The sequence below is a fragment of the Pseudopipra pipra genome, chromosome 14 (assembly GCF_036250125.1).
Source record: "Pseudopipra pipra isolate bDixPip1 chromosome 14, bDixPip1.hap1, whole genome shotgun sequence".
Lineage (NCBI taxonomy): Eukaryota > Metazoa > Chordata > Aves > Passeriformes > Pipridae > Pseudopipra > Pseudopipra pipra.
The window spans coordinates 1,472,032-1,495,672 of NC_087562.1; the positions used below are offsets into that span (position 1 = coordinate 1,472,032).

General features: G+C 45.4%; 1 protein-coding gene across 2 annotated transcripts; it reads left to right on the top strand.

Moving 5' to 3' along the window:
- Positions 1–23,604, top strand: RFWD3 (ring finger and WD repeat domain 3). 2 transcript variants are annotated; one of them, XM_064670685.1, is made up of 13 exons: positions 1–83; positions 2,385–2,757; positions 4,156–4,376; positions 6,086–6,186; positions 6,275–6,472; positions 8,690–8,781; positions 10,885–10,999; positions 15,729–15,957; positions 17,147–17,297; positions 19,477–19,653; positions 20,228–20,442; positions 20,689–20,906; positions 21,483–23,604. In XM_064670685.1, the coding sequence occupies exons 2-13, from the start codon at positions 2,387–2,389 to the stop codon at positions 21,624–21,626; spliced, it is 2,232 nt and encodes a 743-aa protein (XP_064526755.1). In that variant the 5' UTR covers positions 1–83; positions 2,385–2,386; the 3' UTR covers positions 21,627–23,604. The 2 variants fall into 2 exon arrangements, with proteins under 2 accessions (XP_064526755.1, XP_064526753.1); XM_064670683.1 differs by having other exon boundaries at positions 20,228–20,906.
- Positions 23,605–23,641: the final 37 nt, after the last annotated feature.

Genomic DNA, 23,641 nt, shown 5'->3' on the forward strand with positions numbered 1-23,641 from the left:
CGGAGGTCGCGGGCAGCCAATAGGGCGAGTGGGGCGGGGCGGCGCGGCGCTCGAGCGGGCGGTGGGGCCCGGCCCGGCGGCAGGTGAGCGAGGGGGGCCGGTCCCCTAATCCGGGTCCTGGTCCCGGTTCTAGTCCCTGTCCCGCTTCACCGGCATGCCTTGTTCCCCCGAGCCGGTGCCCACAGCATGGCTCGTTTCCCCCGGCACAGCACGCTCCCCCCCCGGGCTCGTTCCCCCCGGCACAGCACGCTCCCCCCCCGGGCTCGTTCCCCCCGGGCTGCCTGCGGCTGCGGGAGGGGGAACGTCCCGCGCCCTTCGTGTGACCGGTTCGTCGCTGCACTGCGCGAGCCCTGTGACAAGCCTGCAGTAAAACCCCGCTTGTGGAGCGTGTGGTTCATCTGGGAGGTGTTCGGGGTGGATTTTGGTTGCCTGTGCTGCAGCAGGTGCGGGTGATCCGTGCGGGAGGTGCGGAGCGGGGCCCGGGTGCCCCCCGCGAGGGGAAGCTGCCTGCCGGTGGCGTCGCTTCCCAAGCTTTGTAAGCGCGGGGAATTGTCTCGTCTGGGCCCAGGAGCGCCTGTTTGTGGAGCCCCCCCCTTGTGGGGGCTCTCCCCGGGACTGCCCGGCAGGCTGGGGGAAGCACTGGCCTTGGCTCCTTTCTGGAAAATTCCAAGATTAAATGGTGAAAAGTTTCTGGTATTATCGTTGTGTTTTAAGTCTCACGGTTACATAGACACTGGCTGCCCAGGGAGGTTGTGGGTGTCCCAGCCCTGGCAGTGTTCCAGGCCAGGCTGGATGAGGCCTTGAACAGCCCGCTCTGGTGGAAGGTGTCCCTGCCCATGGCAGGGGCAGGGGTGGGGCTTTAAAGTCCTTTCCAACCCCATTCTATGAAACTGCATGGTGAAAGTAAAGGGGGTTTTATGCTTGTAGGTGGGAATTCCATCACCAACATGAGCACAGTGCTAGAAATGCAGTACTTGACCATAGAATATTATCATATCTTGGCCATGCAGCTGTTCTGGTAGGAGGTGGCATTTAACATCTATTTTTGGCCTAGCTTAGGCTGAATTGGTAATTAGGATGAGAATTACGAAATGACTCATAAGTTAGAATTTCTTCAAAGGTCTATAAAAATATTTGAGCACTAGTATGTCCCCCTCTAGTAATTCCTGTATAAATTTTCTAGCTATTTTTGTACTAAAAGCAGCCTTTGCTCAACAGAGCACAGTGCCTAGATGGGTAAGTTTTGGTGTGTGCTATTGGCTCCTAAATAATGCTAAAGGTCTGCAATCCCCAAAGCCTTCCAGGTTTATGATGGCTTAAGGACTTTTGGAGAATGCGAATTACATTCAGCAGCCTCCAGAATTTAATCCACACACCTCTTCCAATAAATGACTTCTGTGGGCTTTTGGTGCATCTGTTTGTTCAGTTAATGAAATAATCTTGGACTTTTTTGTGTTGTAAGACTTCCTTCCCCTTAAGGGTGGGTCATCACAGATCTGCATGGAACAGTGTGACCAAAGGGCTCTAATCTGGTGCCTGACAGCAGCATAAGAATTAATAATGCACAGCCTGTGTCTCCTCTGTTTTTCTTCAAAACCTAAGGTAGTACTCCTGTTTAGGAGGCAATCTAAAATCCATATCCCAAAGATGTTGGCAGGACAGACATCCTTAATAACATAGGTACAGTTCTACTGCAAATTTCATGTTTATCTGGCCTCGGGCTGAATGTGGATCCACAAATCCTGGTGCTGCGGGTAACTTGGTACCTGTAATGTCTCATTTATAGTCATGGGTTCTGCTGTGATGCCCTTTCTGGGTTTGCCTGGTGTTGGTGAATGCCTGAAGGGCTGCTCAGTGAGCTGATCTGCTACTGTAATGGAATTTTATTCAGAGAACCTTGACAGTGAAGCCACCTCCTGGGCAGTGCAGCACAGGACTGCATTGTAGAGCTTGTTTCTGGCTGTGTCTGCCAGTGCTTGTGATGCTCACCAGGGAGAGTATCTCAAATATTTCCAAATTCTCTTCTCCAAGATCCACATGAATTTACTGGCAAGTAAATGATGCCAGCAAGAAAACCATAACTTTCCATATTCATCCAAATGCTTATTTAAGTTGACTTTGCAGTGTGCCTTTGGTGTTAGGTGCTGTTGAGGCACAAACTTGGAGCCCAGGACTGTGGGAGGGTGCTGCCTGCTATGCCAGCTCATTTACATGTATTGACTTGTGGTGGTTTTGTTCTGTTGCAAAAGGACAAATTTTCTCTCTGCTCTGAATTCTAAAGGCTTTTGTAGTCACTGACTGCTGCACCTGGTTCTTGCTACCAGCAGGTTAGAAGTAGGGTCCACACTTGCAAATAAATACTAGTTCTCTTCAATTCTTTGCAGAAATGGCTCAAGAAGAGATGGAAGTTGATCTCCAAATAGTGGCTGGTTACCCAGAGGAGAACCTCAGGACGCTTCCCACGGAGCCCTCTGGCCATGCAGGGCTGTCGTCCCACGCTCCCGGTGACGGAGGAGGCAGCGCTGCAGTTCTTCCTGCTGACGACGCTGTTGTCACACCAAGCCCTGGTACAACAAGGGAAGCAGCTGCAGGGCCTGACCCGCCGCTGAGTCCTGCCCTCAGGGGGCTGCAGAGGCTCCAAGGGACGCTGGATCCGAGTCAGCCCTTGGCGGTGCCTCAGCTCACACAGCGCCCGCAGGCGAGGAGAGCTCGCAGGCAGCACAGAGTCGGTGGTTCCCAAAGGACAGTCAGTGCCAGGTACAGCAGAGATGAAACTGGGTTCAAACTGCACTCTGATCAAGTCCAGCCTCAGTTCAAAACTGCCTTGTTTCCTGGCTTACAGAGCCCAGCCCAGTGTGTGTCTGTGGCCAAATTCAGGGCACCTCACCTGCCTTTTAATCTCAGTAGTAACACAGCGACTTCTGGTCTCTTCTGGCAGGGTCTTCGCTTTTGTTAAGTGAATCCCCCTGTTTCATACGTTGGCAGTGGTGGTGTTAAGTCCTGAGCCCTTCTACACTTTCCATTTTCCTTGCAGAGCTTCTGCTTGCATCGTTCCCCCTGCACAGCCAGATTCCTGCCAGTGCTTCCTGCAGCAGTGCTGACTCTCAGCAGTTCCAGCCAGCACTTAGCTCAGTGGAGCTTGTGCTCTGATTTGCATTTCACCTTTGATTTGGGGACTGCCTGATTACATTTTCTGGTGACAATTGCTGCAGAAACTTTGACAAACATATAAACTGATATTTTTCTGTAGGGTTGTTTTTGTTGGTTTTGGTTTGTTTTTTTTTCACGTCATCCTTGTGTTTTTTCAGACAAAGAAAAAATATTCTGTGTTTAATACCATTTGCATTGGATTAAAAAGGTGATGATGAAAAAGGGGATGCTCTGCAGCTAGAAAAAAATCCCAGTTTCTGGTTTGTTTGATTTTTGTCTCATCTTTGTAGCTTTTGTAAATGCCAAGGGTGAAATTATAATTAACTGAAGCATTGCCTTTAAATTCAGTGAGACCAAGAGCTTCTCTCCTCCCAGTTAATTAAACAGAACTGTATGTTTGCCCTGGGATTGCATGTGAAGGTCACTGTAGTTCTCAGGGCTATAAGGCAACCCAAAAAACTCTTTGAATCTGAAGGATAATTGAGATGATAGCTGAACTGATGGGGGGAGTGGAGAGGGTGTTTCTATCCAGGCATGAAGTTCCAGTAGAAAAGAAGAGGGAAGGCAGAAAGACTAGGCACAAAGTAGTCAATGGAATGTGACTCTGATACAAGCCTTGCACCAATGGCTGCAGGAACCAGGACTGAGTTGGGGTTGGAGAGAGTGATTATGAGTTCCTCAGGCTGAAGGATATTTACTTTGCTTTCCTCCTCTCCAACCCCCCCCCAAAAGAAGGCAATATCATTGTAACGAGCAGCAGATTTTCTTTGAGCTGAGCAAAATGAATTGTTGCTGATCCTGCTGGTTGTTCACAAAGTGGGCTATTGCACGAGATTTCCCCCCTACCAGAGAAGGTCTGACTTGATAGCTGTGATGTGTCCCTGCTGCAGTCAAAGCCTGGGAACTTTACTGCAAACAATCATGGAGAAACATGGTGAGTCTTTAGCTTACCTGAAATTACCTGAAAATAACTGTGACTTTTGTTTCTTGCTTTTCTGGGCTCAGGGCAGCATTGGACCATTACTTTCAACTCAGCAGGACCCAAGAGCCAGCTGCAGGACCCGTTCCACGCCCGGAGCCCTCGCGCCTCGCGAGGGACAACCAGGAGCAGAGCCCAGACGAAACAGCAGAAGGGAGTGACTCTGACAGCAGCTCTTCTGCTGAGGAGGAGGAGGAGGCAGTGGAGGCTCCAGCCCAGGAGACACCTCCAGCAGCGACCTCAGGAGGTTTGTGCTGTATTTGAGCCGTGTAGAGATTGATTTCAGACACTCTTCTTGCTGTTTGAAAACTCAGCGGGGAAATCCTTTGGAGCTGCACAGCAGACGGTGCTCAGAGATCACCGTGCCCAGAGCTGACAGAAGCAGGTTGCTGCCACACAGCTTTCTGGCAAGCAGTTCCCAAGAGCAGCAGCAGCAGCAGTGGGTGATTGCTACTGTAGTGTTAGATACAATCTTTTTTGCTGTCTTCAGGCTGCTACTTATTCTGGACATTTCCAGGATTATTTATAACTTCAAATTTGGAGATTATTGCTTGCCCTGTTCCCGCTGTTATATATTATCAAGGAGCATTATTGAAGACATCAGGTCGCAGTTTGGAGATCAGCAATGCTTTCAGAGAAGGGTCTGATTCAGTATTTAATTATTTGAGATTTTAGTCTGCTCTGGTTTAGAGTTTTCTTTTGCATTCCTGTAACTTCTTGTGACACTTAGCTGAGGAGATGGAGGTGTGGTTTGGTTTTTTCGTGTTTTTCTTTCCTCATCTTTTTCTGGCTCACAATTCTTTATCCAAACTCATGTTCACAGCCTGCCACACACTTCAGTGACATTGTTTGTGGTGAACATGCACAGTTTATGTAAGAGTGACAAATAGTTTACTTGTTAGTCAAGGTTACTGATACCCAGAGAATACAAGAGCAAGGTTATTTTTTTTTTTACTTCAGTCTCTAAGAAATGTCCTTATGATTCACTCTCTGCATTCACTTTTGGTTTTAATTGGCCAGCCCACCTTGTTACCTTTTTTGTAAGGGTACATCTATGAGGTGTATTCTGAACAGATCCATTCTGGGCTAGTCTTACATGTGACAGGAGCTCAAGCTGTTAAGTGCTGTACAATATTGTGTGAGCATATGCTCTCTGTTGGATTTTCTGGAATTCCCTTGGCTTATATAAGCCACTGTCTTCTCTTACAGCCCAGAACTGCAGAGGCTGAAAACTTTATTGACATTAGCCAGGGTTAGGGGATACCTCCACTGCATTGAAAATATCTGCCTTGATTACTAAATGTGATTAATAACTCTTGTTTGATCAGGAGCTAGAGGGGAGGCAGTGATTTCTGCTCCCTTTCCAGTATGTTTGTGGTGGTGATCCACACATTTTATGCACCCATGCCTCAACAGACAGGCTGACTGAGCCCAGCACAAAAACACACAGCCCAGCAGAATTGGTAGTTCAGACAATTACCAGCTGGAAAACTGCTTAAGTCAGAGTGAACGGACAGCCAGCATGCAGGAAATGCTTTCTTGGCACATGAAATATGCGTGCTTAGATCCCTTGGCAGAGCAACTTCTGCATATTGGTGTCTGTCTTTCTCAGGGCGTAATGATGCAGGGATATAACCTTAAATGAGCCTGAGTGTGGACCAGCTCTGTTTCATGCAGATCAGAAAATTCTGATAGCAATTGCTGTCCTTTGAAGACCTCTCCTTTTTCACTGAAATTCTCTTGCTTTTTGTAAAAGAAAATGTAAAGTTCTTTAGCACTACTGTTGATGTGAAGGGCTTGCACACAGACAGTGTCCAGGGCACTGATGTCAAACTTTGTATGTAACCTGTGCTGTTGTTGCACTGCTTAACCCATCCCCCAGTGCTTTCACATCAAAGCAGGAGAACTCCTTTTCTCCCATAAGGTATCAGTTCATTTAAGCAATGCTCTCTTTAGCTTCCAGTCAGGCCCAAGCAGAGATGCCTCAAGCTTTGTCTCAAGCTTCTGCAGAACATGGAAGCCAGGAAGATGAAGAGGCTGAAGTCCAGCAAAAGCAGGTAAGGTGAACTAAATGCTTTTGGAGACAGATGATATATGATAAATGCTGCATTTCTAAAACAGTGTTTTTTTAATTTTTAATCCTAGAGAACTCCTCTGAAGGAAGTGGAGCCCTCAGTTCCTGCAGCACGGCTGGATGAGGAGGAAGGAGACACCTGTGCTATCTGCTTTGAGCAGTGGACCAACGCCGGGGAGCACCGGCTGTCAGCACTGCGCTGTGGGCACCTCTTTGGCTACACCTGCATTGAGAGGTGGCTCAGGGGGCAGGCAGGGAAGTGCCCTCAGGTAAAATGGGCATTAATGTGCACTGGAAAGCACTTGCTGTTGGGTACATTATGCTGCAGGAGCACTCACCCTTAACTGGTACAGCTGCTTGCTGTGTGAAGCTGCTGTCAGAAATAACAAACCCCACCATTATTTTGATGTTACTAGGCCAGGAACAACTAGCACTGCTTTAAAGGATGAGTTATGACTTGGGTTTTCTCCCCGAAGTCGAGCATTTGTGAGTAGGAGATGCAGAAGTTTGAGACTGCAAGTGCTAAACCTGTAAATGGTTTCATAACACCCCACTAAAGACCTGGAGAGGACCACCTGGAGTGGAAGTAGCAGATTCTTAGAAGCAATTAACTCACCTTAGAGAATATGTTATTGGACAAGAAATCTGTCTGAGAACTGTTTTAGAACCACAGAATGGTTGGGGTTGGAAGGGACTTTAAAGTCTAGTTTTCAGTTGGTTAATCTTCTGTTTTGAACTGATCTGCTTTTGCAGCCTTTAGGAGGACCAGGTTGTTTAGGAGACTTGCAGAAAGTGAACTGAGAACTAAGTTGCATCCTTTAATGTCCACTTGCAAGTGGTAAATCAACTTTTGAAGGTGCTCTTTTCAGCTTTCTTTCCATGGTTAATACTGATCTCCTTCGATGAGGTCTGCACTTCTCTGTCTGTGACGTGCTTTCTCCAGAAAGGAATGTTGACAAAAAATAGGTCAATGAGTACCTTGTAAATAGGATTCAGTTCTGCCTTTTTCCGACTTGGTGGCTGGAAGCCCAGGATTTCTTTGGCTTTGTCATTTTGAGAGCTTCTGTATTCTTGCTTGACTTTGTGCAGGATTCCCTTCTCTCAACAAGAAACTTCCTACTGACCTGCGTTGTGATTAAACCTAAAGAATCACTGTTGCCATAGTGAAGGCCCAAAGCTGATTTTTCTTATCCCTGTCAATTCTGTGTAAGCTTTTCTTTCCCCACTCCAGGCCCAGAGAGTACTCTCAGAGACCTGCCCGACATCTTTAGCCTTTGGAAATTTGTGACTGCTTTCTTCTTGAACCCTAACAGCTCACAAGGAGTGCTTGCTCCCTCTTTCTCTTCCAGTGATATAATTACTAAAAAATTCCTGGGAGAACTTACTCTGGAGAGAACCTTGCAGCAAAATCCCCTTCCCCTCATTTTCAGTCGCTGTCCTTTGTGACTGGGCCTTCTCTGGTTGAATAGCCCAGAGTTGCTGGGCATGGTGCTCTGTATACTAAGTGGCTTGAGTGCAAGTTACTGTGAAATTGCAGCATTCCTGATCCTGCCAGTGACAGCTGCTGGCTGCCAGGAAAACTGTCTTAGCCACTTACTGCTCTGCAAGGCAGCTCTTTCCAAAGGGAGGGGGGTTGTCTGATCTGAAACTATTGCCTGTGATATCTTCGTGCTACTAAATAATAGAGGAGTCTGCATTTGAAGCACACATAGTAATTTAATGTTCAGCAGAGGTTACTTGATCTAAGTATTCACCGCCTCTTTTCCGATCAACAAAGTGTGTTTGTGAAACAGTAAGCTTGGAGGAAATTATGGCATCTGCAGTTCCTGACTTGAGAGGGGAGTATTATTATCCCTTCTTTTTAAGGTGAATCTAAAGTATTAAATCATTGCAGCTAGATGCACAAAATAATTGAAATATCTGACTCCCCATGTGTCACTGAAATCAGTGGGATGCCAGTGTTTCGTGCTCACACTGGAATGCTTTTATGTATTTGTGCCTGTAGGGTTTGATTAGTACAGAAATAACAGAGTTGGGAGTGTGCTCAGGGGTTCCTAAATCCTTGTCTGTTGGACAAACAGCCCATCTTGGTGTTTTCAAACCAGGGATTGGGCTGGTGTTTTGGTTTAGATGCTTTTTCTTCCCCTGTCTTTGTTTGATTTTGTTTTATTTCATCCCAGGAACTTACCTGACGATGCTGCATTGCTGGTGTGTTAGCAGAATAAATTTAATGGGAAGCAAGGAGATGGATTATTAAAGGTGCAACAGGATATGTGACCTAAACTATTGTTGAAGCCCCAACTAGAGCTCTGGTGTCTGTCTGGGCGAGTGTCTTGCAAACACGCCGTGTAAATGTTTGTGGATTCGTCGTCCCGTAGACACCCCCTCCCTTCAAAGCTATAAGGATTTTCCAAAAATTTTGCTAGGGATGCACAGTTTGAATAGTTAAGTTCCTGTAGGTGACCTGAGCTTGTCTTTTATTTCAGTGCAACAGGAAAGCCAAGCGCTCGGACATCGTGGTCCTGTACGCCCGCACTCTGAAGGCGCTGGACACCAGTGAGCAGGAGCGCATGAGAAGGTACTGGAAGCTGCACTCTGGCTTCTGCTTCATGCTTTAATTTCCTCTGTTGTCTTCTAAAGCAATTTGTGCATTCCCTCGAGGTTTATCAGGAGTATGGCTGGCTTAAAAAACAACAAGGCCTTGCTGTGTTGCACCTGTCTTAATTTTCTTTTGGAACAGAATTCTCAAGTTTGCATTTTGTGGCCCTGAAACAGCAAAAGCTATCTTGGGCTGTATCCTGAAATGTTATCATGGGAGGACATGCAGAGTTGATGCCAAAAAGCTGTATATTGCTAATTCATCATTAGGTGGGAAGAGCGAGGCATAGTTGGGAATGCAAGGGGTGAATAGCTGACCTTTTCTGCCATCTTTTCTGCACACATTAAAGAGTAGTCACTCATATGAATGACTTCCCATCTTGCTTTGTCAAATTCTTCATGTAGCTTTACTTACAAAAGGTCAGCAAGCATAACTATGACTCTACTTCCCCTTCCAACTTAAATGTAGACTTTGCATTGAAAAAAGAAAAAGCAGGGGATGAATTTTTTTTCAGTAAGATGTTGTCACAGATACTGTTCTGAAATTAAAGGCTGCAGATATCAGAGTTCTTCTGAATCTTGTGGTGAATAGATTTTAATTGAGGTTTCTTCACGTGTCTGTAACTATACCACTGTTATTTCAAGGCAGTCTTTCAACAGAAACCTCAGTATCCTGGTAATTATTGAGCAGAAATGATTGAGGAGTAAGGGTCATGAAGGCAAAAATCTCTCTTCTGTCCAGATTGACACTGCTTGATGGTGTTTCAACTGTACCTTTAGAAGGGTCACGCTGCTTTTACTGGATTGACACTGCAAAATAAACAACATGTTAAGATTTTTTTCAAAAGCACAGAAGGCATTTGGGTGTTTACATTTTATCTCTCCTGGAGAGCCAGTCGTCTGAGTGCTGCTTGTGTCTCAATCTCGCTGCAGCCCTTCCCCCTTGCCCTGCCCCTCCTCTGCCTCCTGTTTTTGTTGTGAGGCAGACAGCAGTGACTGCCTGTGGGTCATGGAGCTGCTGGCAGTGGCTGCTTGGTGGCACACAGCCATGACTGGAGCAGGGATGTGTGTGTGCCTGCATCAGTATTGTTTGCATGTAGCCTTGAATTAGGTATAAGATCGTGGGGTTTGTTCTTCACATTCAGTAAAAACCACCAGCCTTCAGGCCCTGGGTACTTGTGTAAAGAATGTGTTTGTGATGCTTAAATACAGCATTTCAGTTGTTTCTTCTGCAGGAAAAATATCACATGAAAAAGCCATATGGAAATGACAGAATTCTGTGCTTTGTGAACATGCAAGGCTAGGTCTGTGCATTTGGAAAATACTTAGGCAAGCTACAGCTCCCTGCACATGAACTACTGAAATAACTGGAATATTGCAGCTTTTAAAGTGCAGCATGCAGTGGTCAACATTATAGTCTAAATGTACAGCTATTTTTAAGGAGTACTGGTGTTTCTTCCTCCTCTTTAACTATCCCTTCATATAAGCCTGTATGAAAAAGGAGTTAAGTAAGTTAGCAAAACTGCTGCTGCTAAATGGTGTGTATGCACTTTTAGGCTCAAGGTGAGGTAGTAAGTGTGGCTTATTTATAAATGAGTATTCACAGAGAATTTCTCTGTATTGTTCTGTTTCTGTTACAGTTATATTTTCTTGAAGTACAAGATTAGTTACTGATAGTAGAGACAAGCTTGAAAATTTTGCTGTGTTTTGACTTCTGTTATTACTGACACAGTGTATTACATGGACATTGATGACATAGGATTTGCTGAAGTGTTTCTTAGGGGAAAGAAAACCTGATTTCTCTTTCACCCTTCCCTACTAAATTAGTACTTTTGAAGATGGTGAGGAGAAAGGCTGTTGTTCCTATGGAACAATACTTGAGTGAGTCATTCAGAGCAATTGCATAACTGCACATCTCGAGGTGAGGGTGCTGGATGAGTGTGGTACCAGGTTTGCTGTCACTTGTGGATTTGCCTGAACAGTACTTCAGGTGGGATGAAGTCAGAGGACAGGTGTTGACAGCCCAGAGGAGCATCCTGGATAATACCTAGTCCTAAGGGTTGCTTTTCTCCTCTTCCTCCAGCTCTTTAGAAAAGGAGAAGATGTTGCGGCGACAGGCAGAGCTGGAATCTGCGCAGAGCCGTCTCCAGCTCCAGGTTTTGACAGATGAATGCAGCAAACTCCGCAGGCAAGTTCAGGTGAGTCTCAGGATATTTATACACAAAGGATTCCCTTTTGCTTCAACCTGTTTTTGCACGTTCCCTTGGAGGAGAAAACACAGGCTTCCAGTTTTAATGAGCAGAAAGATTTAGTAAACTCAGCTGGTGAATCATCCTGGGCTGGTGAATATCTCAGGTTGGCATATTGAGGTATGTGCTACATAACACTGACTTATTTTTTGTGCATTTAAGACTTAATTGAAGCTGCAGCCTAGCAGTAGAGTTGTTTGGCTGCTGATGTTGCAGGATCGTCTTCAGGTTTTGTGGTGCCTGGAAAGGCGTGGTAATGGAGAACCAGACTTATTCTCCTCATCTTTCTTGTAGTTGCATCAGAAGAAGCTTTGAAAAATCTCTACAGTAAACCTGTAATAGGACCAATTATCAGTAATTATTCTCAAGAATAATTTTTTGAGAAGCAGTTTGTCAAGAGGTGTGCATTTGCAAAATCAAGAGAAAACAAAACAAAAAAAACCTAATTTTTTTTTTTTTTTTTTTGAGTCAGTCAACATTCTAGTTCAGCACCTTCTGGTCCCCTGGGAGCTGGCCTGTCAGTAGGGGAGGCTGTATGCACGGACTGAGCAGCTGCTGAAAGGCACCTCTGCCCTCTTAGAATGCAAATTACTAACAATAAATGACCAGTTGCTAAACTGCTTCCTTTCTGGCCTGTGCAATACTGAGGTACTTTGTAACCCATCCCAGCTGCTCTTACAGGATTCCTATAAGTTGTGGACTCTACTGGTGCTGCCAAGTGGGAATTAGCTGGCATGTTCCACCAGTGCTGAGTTTTCCATGAGCCTGTTTCATTGCCAGTTTGCTACCTTAACTTATATGAATAGATGATATCTATTCTCTCACTGTCTAGTAACCCACTTAATATTATGCTTTCCTTTACTCATGGATTTCTTTGTAGCCTTGGCTATTCATATCTGTACATTAAACACCATCCTCTTTGCTGATGTTTTCCTGCCTGATGTAAGATAAGGCTTTATAAATCACCTAAATGCCTGCATGGAGCTGTATGCTCATCAGCACTAATAAGAAAATTGGTCCACTTCAAGCTTTGGCTTAAGAAAAATGCGAATAAGATAAAAGTGCAGGTCCATAATGTTCTCCTGCAATTCATTTGGTGTTAAATGATAGAGTATCCAGTCTAACCGAGTTGAAGTCACATGTTATAAAGATTAAGTACCCTGTGTTCTATAAGCTCTGTTTCAGTATTTATACTGCATTCATCACTGTCCTGTAGTGGTTAATGCAAATGCTGGAAGCAATTTTTAAGGTGCTTGTTTATACTATGAGTAAACTGAAAGTAAAACAATTTGCTGGGGAGCAAAAAAGAAAAATCAGCAGGAAGTCTGGAATAAGTCTTTAAGTTGTTCAATGATATTTTAAGCATGTGCCTAATGAACTTCTTGTTTTATGAGAAGTCATGTAGTAAAGAAACTACTTGCATAGAAGCATTTAGGTTAGGAGGGACCCCTGGAGATTTCTGTCCCAACTCTAGTGGGGTGATTCCAGTGTAGGGTTGGGTTGCTCAGGGTGTGGACTCCCCTCAAAAGCCATCATGAACCCTTTTTTCTTGCCAATGCTCTTGAGCTGTGCCCCAGCAGCAGTCATGGCTCTAGTTGTGACCTTTTCTTAGGTTTGTGTGTGTTTTTCACTGCTCTTGTCCATTAACCACCTTGTCCACTGTGCTTTGTTATTGAGGTATGTAACATGATTGACACTTGGACATGGATGGTTTTTAAGTCTTTAGCTATATGAAAATATATGAGGAAAGGAAGTTGAGGGGAGGTAGCTAACTAAAGCTCTGGAAGAAAGCCCTCAGCAGTGTTTCCATATGTAAACCTGGAGTGTGGGCTGTGCTGAGCTGTGTTCTGCATCCTGTGTGGCAGGTTCAGGCTTGCCTTTTGGAAACAGTGCTACTGACACCTTACTTTTACCTAAAGTTTTTCCTTTGGCAGCAGAAAGAACTTGGGAACCGGATGTGAGCTACTGCAGGACTCCTCCTGAATCTGCCAACGTTTCCAGTAAAAGTTAGCTAATGATCAGCAAACCATCTCTGGCTTCTGGCATTAATACCACTGATCAGCTGGGATAGGAGATTCATTTTTGCAAGTGGGAAGCAGTAGCTCTGTTTGGATATGGAGCAGGAAAGGGATGACTAGCAGGGAAACAACAGGAGACTGCAGGCTGCTGTGGAGAAGAAAGCAAATGTAATTGTGAGCCTTGCAGAGATTAGTTTATATTGCTCAATGTAATGGAAAAGCATTTTTAAAATAGGATTTTCAGAGCATCCAAAAAAATTGGATGGCAAAATATCAATAAAAACTTGTGTATCTAATACCTCTAGAAAAGAAATTAGGCTAATGGTTTTGTCCATCTCTATGATCTTTGTGTTCACCTCCAGTTGATGTCTGGGGTAGTAAAAGCTGATATTTCATTGCTGTTGCTTGTAGTTAAGCCAGGTAAAAATGCTCCACGTCCCTTAGCCTGAATCTGAACCTGAGCCCCAAAGGAGGGGGGAAGGTGGGATGGCTGCAGTGCTGCACCACAGCTGGAGGTTGTCCTGCCCTGTGTTTCTCTCTCTTTGGTGCAGCACTGGGGCTGTGCAGCCGAGGTGGCAGGTGTGGCCTTTCTAAGAGGTCTGTGGGAGACAGCCAGAGTGACATCTGATACCTGCCTTTGTCTTTAAAGCTTCATATCAGCTATTAAGGCTGTAACCTAACACTCAAAACTGTTCTGAATTTATTGCAGCTGGTGGGTTTCCTTTCCTATTCATTGTGCTCTCCTGCTTCTACTTCTCATGCACGCTCCTCAGGAAGACTTCTGCTGTACAGCCTTTTGTTTCCCCACCTGTGTGACTGTGTTCATTCATCACTGCAAGGGCAAGCTGAAATTTAGAGACAGTCATAGCATGTGCAGAGAGTGGAGTCTGCCCTCAAGGCCCTTAGTTAACACTGGGCATCAGGAAAACTCTGCAAAGCATCTAAAGGAAGGTGTAGCTTTACATTACCAACAGAATGTTCTTTTGAGCACAATTAGTGGAATTCGTCTGGAGTGCAGCATTTTTAATCACCTTGGTAATGTGCTTCCAGTCAGACTTCCTGATTCTGCTGGGTTTGTCCATGGTGTTTAAATATAAACATTGTACTAATAGTCTTTGTGATTTTAATTGCCTGGTTTCCTTTTTAATAACTTGTGTAAAAGTTGAATGTTGAGTGCAGGTGACAGGGAGAGTTTCGTAAGGTCCCCAGAGGAACAAATAATTTTAATCTCTTCTGATCCTCAGTGGTGATTGCCTCCATCCCCCTTTTAGAAATAATGAGTTTATTAAATTTTTGATTAAAAGTAACTTTCTTCTAAGTTACCTGTGTTTTCACTGAGTGCTTACTCTAAGCCTGAAGCTGTAGCTCCCATCTTAAGCATCCTGGCAACCCCCACACCCCTTCTTCCTTGCCCAGGTTGTTTTGTCTTGCTCACTCCAATGGGATCATCTCAAGACTTCAGCTTCAATTTTTATTTTGTTTTTAATTTTTATGTTCCCTTGAGGAATTTGCAATGTGCTTGATGCAAAGCAGATCAGACGTCTGTAAGGTGTCAGAATTGCTCTCCTCTTGAGCAGTTTCCAAAAGTTAGAGGTCTTGATAACAATTAATGTAGAGCTTGATCTTTGATCTTGCCTCTTTGAAAACTGCTGCCTCTGCTTCGATGTGAGTTAAGCAGTGGTGGCTGGTTCAGTATTGAGGCTGACTTGCAATTACTGATATATTCATAATATCACTCTTGTGGCCCTTAATTGTTTAAAGATTACATAGTGTTTGAAGCCTAATCTGCGTTGCTCAGACAACAGAAAGCAAGTAGCAATTTTCTTTATGTATACCCTCTGTCCTAAATGTCCCTGGGGTTCTGTACCATCTGGTTTTGACCTTGGATAAAAGATGGTCAAAATGCTTTTGGGGAGGGTGCACTTCTAGGTGACTCACAATATGTCAGTGCCACTACCTGAATTCCCACCTCACCCCTGATGATCTCTGTGGAAAAAGGAACTCAAGGAATACCTTGCTGCTCGTGGAAGCTGTTCTTGGCCATGCCTTTGCTGAGCATCCTTGAGCATTCATCAGTTGAGGTGGAGGAAGAAGGGGGGAGGAGGTGGTGGAAAACAGGACTGGAGCTCTTGAGAGTTGTGTCATTCCTGGAATTTGCTGCCCAGGGTTTACAAGAACAGGATCATCGTCATTAAATAGACTGACTTGTTTCCTGCAATGCCCTTTATGTTGAAACTCGGGCTTTTATTTTTTTATGGGGTATTCTGGAAATTCTGGAAAATGGTTTTAATTGACTTTCTCTTGTGGTTTAGCAGCACATAATACTTGGCAGTTCATTCTCTTCTAGACAGCATTGATCTGGTAATTGGTACCGGCTTTTATGTGTTGCCCAAGAGTCCTCTCTTTCACAGGGTGTAATACATACAATAACAGACTTTGAGTACATTCTGCCAGGACTTGCGTAGCATTTGAGTGCTTCTGTTGCTCACTGTCACAGGCCACGGGCTTAGAAATGCAGCCCTTCAGGAACAGCATGGAAATGGGACCATATTTCCCCCCCTTTGTCTGAGAACAAGTACACTTGGAGCCTCTGGAGCAGGTAGCACGGCAGGTTACGGCGCTGGTGACGCATTAAAGCTCTCGGGGTTTTGTCTTTGCAGGAGCTGAAGGCTCTGGTGGCCCAGCACAACGTGAGCACTTCGCAGCAGCCCGGCAGGTCCCGCCCCTGCCTCCCAGGGAGCCTCCCCTCCAGCCAGAGCCAGCGCAAGTACCACCTGGAAAAGGTTCTCCTGGTGTCTCAGGCTGGGAACTGCCGAGTGATGGCATACTGTGACTCCATGAGCTGCCTTGTGGTGTCACAGCCTTCTCCACAGTCTACTTTCATTCCTGGTAATTAAACAAGTTAAGATTTGGAGGTTCATAAGTGAAAGTTAAATGTCTTTTTTTGTTGCTCCCTGCTCCCTGCTTCTCTGCTTGACCTTTGCACGTGCCTTGTAAACTGAGTACACTCATAACACTCCCCCTAATTCATCTGCCCCTGCATTGGTAGCTTCTGCCTAGCAAAGAAGCTCCTTTCCCCTGGCACTTCTATGGCAGAATCCTAGCAGAGGGTCTCTGGCTCTCCTGCTGGAGTGCCATATCCACAAGAAGGCAAAACATGTATCTGGTACTCTGTGCAAAGGTGGGTCTTCTGAAAGAAGCAGAGAAGCTTCCAGTGGTTAAATGAGAAACACTGCTCCTCAAACTGCAGGTGGATTGATTCACATGCAGCTGATTTCTCAATACTCATAAAAAACCCCCAAAAAACAACAACAACAAAAAAACCTCCACAAAAACCCGAAAGCAAAACCCTTTTAATATGAATGCTAGGAGCACTGTTTTCTAAAGAGGAGATAGGAAGCCAAGAAGTCATGGGCAGCCCTGGTTTTGTCTCACTGTTATGTCCAGGGGCCAGTGTCCTGACATCTGGACCAGCGCCAGTTGCTTTTTCAGGGCAATAGATGTGGCATTAGGAGTCTGAGAGTGTTTATTTGCAAAATGCTTTCTGAATGATGAAACTTACTTTATTTGGTTAATGGGTTTGAGGTTAATGTGCCTTATCCAGGCAGAACAAAGTGGTTTTCTGCATTCAACTGATCTTATTTTTCTGGCATTCGAGGCCAAGGAATGAATGAATGGAGGCTTTGTGGTGACTCTTGTAGCATGCAGGTTAAGTTCACCTGTAACCATTCTTTGCTGTGACACTTGTTCTCTTTAATAGCCATGTAATCCTGCTCTGTGTGGTTTTATCTGGGCAAGAGTGTCTTTGAAGAAGCTGCCTAAAGAGCAGCAGGCCTTGTAAGAGGAATTGTAACACTGATAGTGAATTTGCTCTTGGTGGCTGGGGTCCTTAAGGATTTAGCCTTGTTACCATTTGAATTAAAGAATGATTTTGTTCTTATCCAGAACAGCAAATAACTTTTACGTGTTCATCCCACCACAGGCTTCAGACAGGACGGACGCTGCGGTTCTGGCACAGAACAGCCAGTCCTGTGTGTGCTGCTTCACCATGACCTGCTTTACCTTTCTTCTGTGGCAGGTTGTGGTGTTAAGATGATGAGCTTGGCCAACCTGAAGAGCAGTCAGTATGTCCCCATCCACAGCAAGCAGATCCGGGGCCTGGCTTTCGGCACTCGAGCGGATGGTTTGCTGCTCTCGGCTGCTCTGGACGGAACTCTCAAACTCACCAGGTGAGCCCTGTCCCCACGGGCTTTGGCTGCACTGGATTTTGTTCTGTCTTGCTAGAAATGTCTTGCAGCACTTGCTAGTCTGCTTTCTGAAAGATGCTGCAAAGATGAGAGCAGGTCTGGGTATTCTTCCTGCATGTGGGAGCTAACAGAGGGAAGGACTTATTGACGGGTTTGCATCTTTTAGGTGGAGGTGTTGTGGAGCTGCCCCTCTGTAGTAGTTTTCCTGTGGAGAACTCGGTGGAAAACAAGGAATTTAGTATGGATTGGCCAAGCTGTGGAGAGAATAAATGTAGCATAATGTATAGACATGAAATGTACTGTCCACATGGCTCTCTGTTACTGCAGGGAAATGTGAAGTGTAGGAACTTGTACGGCATAAAGCAGAAACAAGAGGTGTTTAGCTTGTGCTCTGTTCTTCTTTGCACAGCCTGATGTTGGCTTCTCAGATTTTAAACTTCTTGCAGAGCATGGAATTCATCTGGGATATGAAACTCATAAACAGCATGTGCTAGAGGCTCTCTAGAGCTAGCAGAGACTTAAACCAGCAGGTTGGAGACTAATTATGCAGAGAGTGAGACAAAAATGTGTCCGGTCCTGTTAGAATTTACAGCCTATGAGTGTGTTTTCTTGCTACTCTGCTGCTCTTCAATCTTAATCTTACACTGCTTCAAAGCTTCATTGGCTGATTGATTCTTATTGAGTTAAATTAACATCTTTGCAATCTGTCTGTCCGTGTCAGGTTGGGCAGGATAGGTGTCTGTTGTTTGACTGATTAGTCCCAATTCTTTCTCACTAGTGAAGCAATGAAGAGAACTTAATCCCACAGCAAAAATGTACAGAATGTTGCTTTCCTGTGACCATGTTGAAATGTTTGCTAGACTAGTTAAAAGTAAACAAAGCTGCCTCTGATGCTGAAGTCAATGTGTCACATTTCCAACTGATTACGATGATATTCTTTTCATGGTTTAATCTGGAGAGTGGCTCCTCATTGCAGTGTCTGCTCAGACACTTGACTCCCATATCTGCCTCTCACTGCCTGGTTGGCTGCATCCGAGCTTGTGATCCTCTTGCTTTAGTGCTTGATCCCAGGATGTCTTGGAGTTAGGTGCTTGCTTCAGCAGCATCTTCATACTTTTTTCAGTCTCTGAAAGAATATTCTTCCTTTGGTTATCTTTCTTCTCTAGTTACTCATTTCATAGTCATCCTATGAAAAAGAATTATCCAAGATGTCTTTATGTCTCCTGCTCTGGCTTGCAATTGTTTAAAATAGCACTGTGAGTTTGGGGTTTTTTTGGTCTTGTTGTTTTGACCCAGTCAACTGATATCAGCTCTCTCTTTCCCCAGCTCGGTTTTGTCCTTGTAGTTTTTCCCCTTATACTCACCTGAGAGCAATTACTTGTTTCTCTGGAGTCCTGAGTGTAATCACCTTCCCCAGGGAGAAGCCCCTGTGTTGTAAAGGATATCCAGAGTTACTCTGATATGTGCTGTCTTCTGTCTCATGCTGTTCTCAGTGTGCAAAACCCATGTTGACAATGCTGCCCTTTGCAAATCCCCGATCTGATACCAGCTTCATCTGCTGTTCTGGGTTATGCCCCTCTATGTACTCCTCTCTTTTTTAGAAACTCGATTTGTGGAAGGAAGAATTAACAGAATAAATGTGGTCTCAACTGTCCTTTACCCACTCCTCGTCTCACTCTTGCTTAAATTGGTTCTTTTGAGGCATAAGCACTGTTCCTCTTGTGTAAAAAAAGGGGAAGTAATTAATGAGAGATGTAATCTGAAGAGATGAGCCCTGTGATCTTAGGAATACACAGTGTTACGGGATCACACCACAGTCGCTTCTCCTAATTGTTTCCAGAAAAGTAACTTAGCTTTCTCTTGCCAGTAAGGCAGCTGAGACCCTGCTTTGAGATTTCCTCTCCCAGTCTCCAAAGATCAATCTGGAAAAAGAAGCATTGGCCTGGAAGAATTATAAATCACTTGACAATATCCAAGGGATTATTCTGTTTAGATTTTCCAGATTCACATCTGGAGTAAAGGAGTTAATTGAGAAATCGGTCTAAAGAGAGATGCTTCTGTCTAAAGACTTTAAAAAGCTAGATTTGCTTACCTTAATTATGCTTTTTTCTCATCAGTAGATGCCTGTGCAACCAGCCAACACTTTGCTTTTCTTCTGCAGCTTGGCAACCAACACTGTGGTGCAGACATACAATGCTGGCCGTCCTGTCTGGAGCTGCTGCTGGTGTCTCGATGATACAAACTATGTCTATGCTGGATTGGCCAATGGCTCTATCATGATATATGATCTGAGGGACACCAACTCTCACGTCCAAGAACTGGCCCCTCAGAAGTCCAGGTGTGGCATAAGGATTTGTCATTCCTCTCAACTTATATGCATTAACTTAAACACAGCTTCACACAGCAATTGCAGTGGGTTTAGTTGGTTTATGTGAAACTCTTGTTCAAAAATTCACATTTAGCACAAGTATCATGTGTAACTTACACAGGTGCCAAGCACTTGTGCTCTTTTTAAGGCACACATAGGTCAGAAATGGACCCACTGGTGCAGCGTAAGCAGGAGAATTGAATTTGTTTTGGAGCTGGGTTTAGTATTTAATTGGAAAGGACAAATCACACAAAGGTGTGAGATTCTGCTATTTCTGTCTCTTGTACTCCAGGAACCAAACACTGATTTGCACTCCTCTGATGTGTGCTGTCTAATGCTCTGTAAAACCTAAGGCTCGGTAGTTAAGTTGAATTCCATTTATACTTGACATGCCACTGGGGCTCCTTGCTTGAAGGACCATCTCAGAGCCTGCTTAGGCCCTTTCTTTGCTGTGCAGTTGGAGAGGCTGGAGCTCTGCAGCAGCGAGCAGGATGCCAGCAGAGCTGCAGCTGGCAGCACTGACTCTTGCCTGTCCCCCTTGCAGGTGCCCCATGGTGTCACTGTCCTACCTGCCCCGCATGGCCTCGGCGTCGCTGCCCTACGGCGGGATATTGGCTGGGACCTTGGAAGGAGCCTGCTTTTGGGAACAGAGAGCTGGCAACTCCTACCGGCCCCATCACCTGCCCCTGGAGCCCGGGGGCTGCATCGATATCCAAACAGAGATCAACACACGGCACTGCCTGGCCACGTACAGGCCTGGTACGTACGGGGGCTCTGCAGGGCTCTCGGTGCCACTCACTGCTGGGGCTCAGCTCAGCACCAGCTTGGGGGCACAGCAGAAATGCAGCATCTGTCCCCAGCACAGCAATGAGCATCTGCACATACATAAGAACTGGGGAAGGGTGAAAGGAGGCAGCTGCAGGGTGGTGCTGCTTGTATTCCTACAGCTGAAGCCTATCTGTGAGTACATTTTCCAAAGGTTACCTTTGTACTTCTACCACACAGGTAAAAATAACCCATGTGTGAGATGTGTGATGATGGAACTGACTTGCAGCCCACTGACAGAGGCCTCTGAAGATGTGGTGTGTTCTTCTAACCCGGTTCAGACTTTCAGTGCTGGGCCCACCTGCAAGTTGCTGACCAAAAATGCCATTTTCCAGAGCCCGGAGGATGACAGGAGCATCTTTGTGTGTGCTGGTGATGAGGCATCCAATTCTGCCCTGGTATCTCTTGCTCCTTTCAGTGTGCTGGAGGGGTTTATTGCAATTCATAGGAGAGAAGCCTCATCAGTCACAGCATCAGTGTGATTTGGTGGGAATTGTCTTGTCATGGACATTACCCTGTGCTGGTTGGTGTGTTGTACTTCTGTAGCAGGTGTAACTTCCTGATAACATGGGACTCGATCTTAGCCAAGGCCTGTGGTCCCCATCCATTGAAAAGTGTGTAGGCAGTGAGCCCCTCTTGTCCCCCAGAGGAATGGGGTTGGGCACACTGGCACAACTGGGCACTCTAAGTGGTGCAACAGACTTGGTGGGGTAGCTAATGTGGTAAGTGCTGTGAGGGAAGGATGCAGGCTCTTTAGAAATTACAGGGAAGAGGAGGAGAGCTCATGAGTGGGGTCAGAGTGGCTGTGGTGGCATCATGCTGTGATTCTGTTAAAAACCATCCAAGCAAGGTGTGGAAGTAGAGAAAGGGTCCTGTAAGTAATTTGAGGAAAGTCTTTTCTGGAGAGAGGAAGGTCTCTTCTGAATGGGAGGAGAGAATCCTTCAGTCCTTGACCTTGTCTGTCCCTCCCACAGCTCTGGGATGCTGGAAGTGGTTCCTTGCTGCAGAAGCTGCCAGCTGACCTGCCTGTGCTGGATATCTGCCCCTTGGAAGTGAACCAAACCCACCTCCTGGCTACTCTGACAGAGAAGGCGGTGAATATCTACAGGTGGCAGTGAACTGTCCCAACACCTGCCACAGACTGTCCAAATATGCTGCTGATCAACCCTACACAACTGCTGCTCGTGCTGCTTACAGGAGACAGGATCCATTACAGCACCTTTCTGGCAGTAGGCAGGAACTAGGATGTGTTGGTGCCTGGAGCAATTCCTTTCTTTCTCTGTCTTCCTCTTTAGGCCTGCCCTTATTTCTTCTTTGGCCAGTTTTCTTTAGTCAGGCTGCACAAGCTGCCTCAGCAGAGCAATAATTCCTGGAGTGTCTCCAACATGTGTTGCTGCACTTTTTTTCCACTGTGAATACAGCACAGGGACTTGCAAATCTCTGCTACAAATGAATAATATAAGAGGAACGTGAAGACCTGAGACTCCCACTGCACTTTCTGGTGGAGTCCTGCCGTGATTAGTGGGTGATGAAAAGGTGGTGATGTTGCATCTCTCAGGCATTGCTGATACACAGTGTGACAGCAAGTTCACTGCTTTGGGGAACACGCTCCCACCTTCTGTCGAAGGTCTAGGGTCAGTTGGAACTTATTCCCTGACAGAGACCAACCCTATTTTGAGGCAATGGAGAGAACAGGCTTGGAAAATCTACAGAGAACCTTTTTCTTTTGTGTTTGTTTTTTTTTCCCACGAGCATATAATTTGCACTGTAATTCCTTAATTCTCTGCCTTCTCCATTCCCTCCTCTTGTTCCTGCTTCATCTGCAAGCAAACTTGGACAGTTTGGTTGTGGAAAATTAAATTAGTACTGGAGAAGTACAGGTAAAGAGGAGGCAGATGATTCTTACACTGTTGGCTGCTGGAGTCCACAGTGTCCTTCCTTAAAGAGAGGAATGTACTGAAACAGCCAGTACCTTGGAAAAGAATGCTGGCTGCTTTTGTTGTCTGGGGGAGGGGAGTTGGCTTTTTTCTGTTTTGAGGAACTGGTAGAAGCTCAGGGATTTCATCAGCTTGCTTTCACTGACTTTTGCCTCCCTAAGTCACCGTTTCCAGCTCGCAGCTGGTGACAGAGAAGTTCCAGTTGTGTTTGTGTGAGGGTGCTGCAGCCACTGGTTTGTGTCACTGTGAGCCCGTGGGGTGGGGTCACAGCCTGGGGGATGTGCCCTGGCCAGGTGGGCTCTTAGCACCTTCCTGTAAATACTCTGAGGGGTGGGAGAACGTTTATCTCCAGGTCAGCCCATGAAGGAGGACTTGGGTTCCGTTTTATGTGTAACAAAAGCAAACTTGCAAGGATGTTGGAGGCTGCAAGACAAATTCCCTGTATTAGAAGCTTATTCCTCAGCACAGCTCTGCCTCTGGACGTGCCACCACTTCAACTGCCGGGATAATTTTATTTTTGAAGGTCTGGGGCTTGCAGAGTGTGAGCCTGTTTGTCTTAAATGGGACTGACAAGATCTCGACTTAACTTTATATTTTTCTGTATAGTATTTTGTTCCTATATTTTTATATAAGAATAAAATGTTTATAGTTATCAAATATAACTGGTGCTGCTGTACTTTAAAAATAGGTCTCAGTGACATACAGGGCATGTCTTGTGAACATAACCAAGTGTTCCCTTATGCAGGTGAGGTTTCTCCTGCTTTGTATTACCTCCAAGTCACACTGAGCTTCAGACTGAAATAATGGATGTGTTAACTGAATGAGGAATCCTCGCTGAACCATCCTGCTCTGGCCAGGTGAGGGGAAGGGAAAGGGTCAGGGCATACACCTGCATATCCTGTAAACTGAAAATAACTCACTGACATGAGAATTTTTGGCATTTTAACAATGATCAGGAAAATAAGGGCTGGTAGAATGACATTGTGAGGTCTCTGGTAATGCCAGCTAAACCAGAAGGAGCAGGATGCTCTCTGCTCTCTGTTCTCAGCTATTTTGAGGCATCATTTATGTTCAGTCAACTCTAACCCTGTCTTACCACAAGAAATCTGGAAAATTTTAACCATGCACAGGAAAAAGAATGAAAATGTTTTGATTTGAATCCTTCGACTTTTGATTTTCTAGGTAACACTTGTTTT

What these genes read in the sequence shown, in the direction of transcription:
- RFWD3 (XM_064670683.1), top strand. Translation starts at nt 2,387, where the DNA reads ATGGCTCAAGAAGAGATGGAAGTTGATCTCCAAATAGTGGCTGGTTAC. An exon ending in GAGCAGGAGCGCATGAGAAG is followed by an intron (nt 8,782 to 10,884) that starts GTACTGGAAGCT and finishes CTCTTCCTCCAG; the next exon opens with CTCTTTAGAAAAGGAGAAGA. An exon ending in AACTCCGCAGGCAAGTTCAG is followed by an intron (nt 11,000 to 15,728) that starts GTGAGTCTCAGG and finishes TTGTCTTTGCAG; the next exon opens with GAGCTGAAGGCTCTGGTGGC.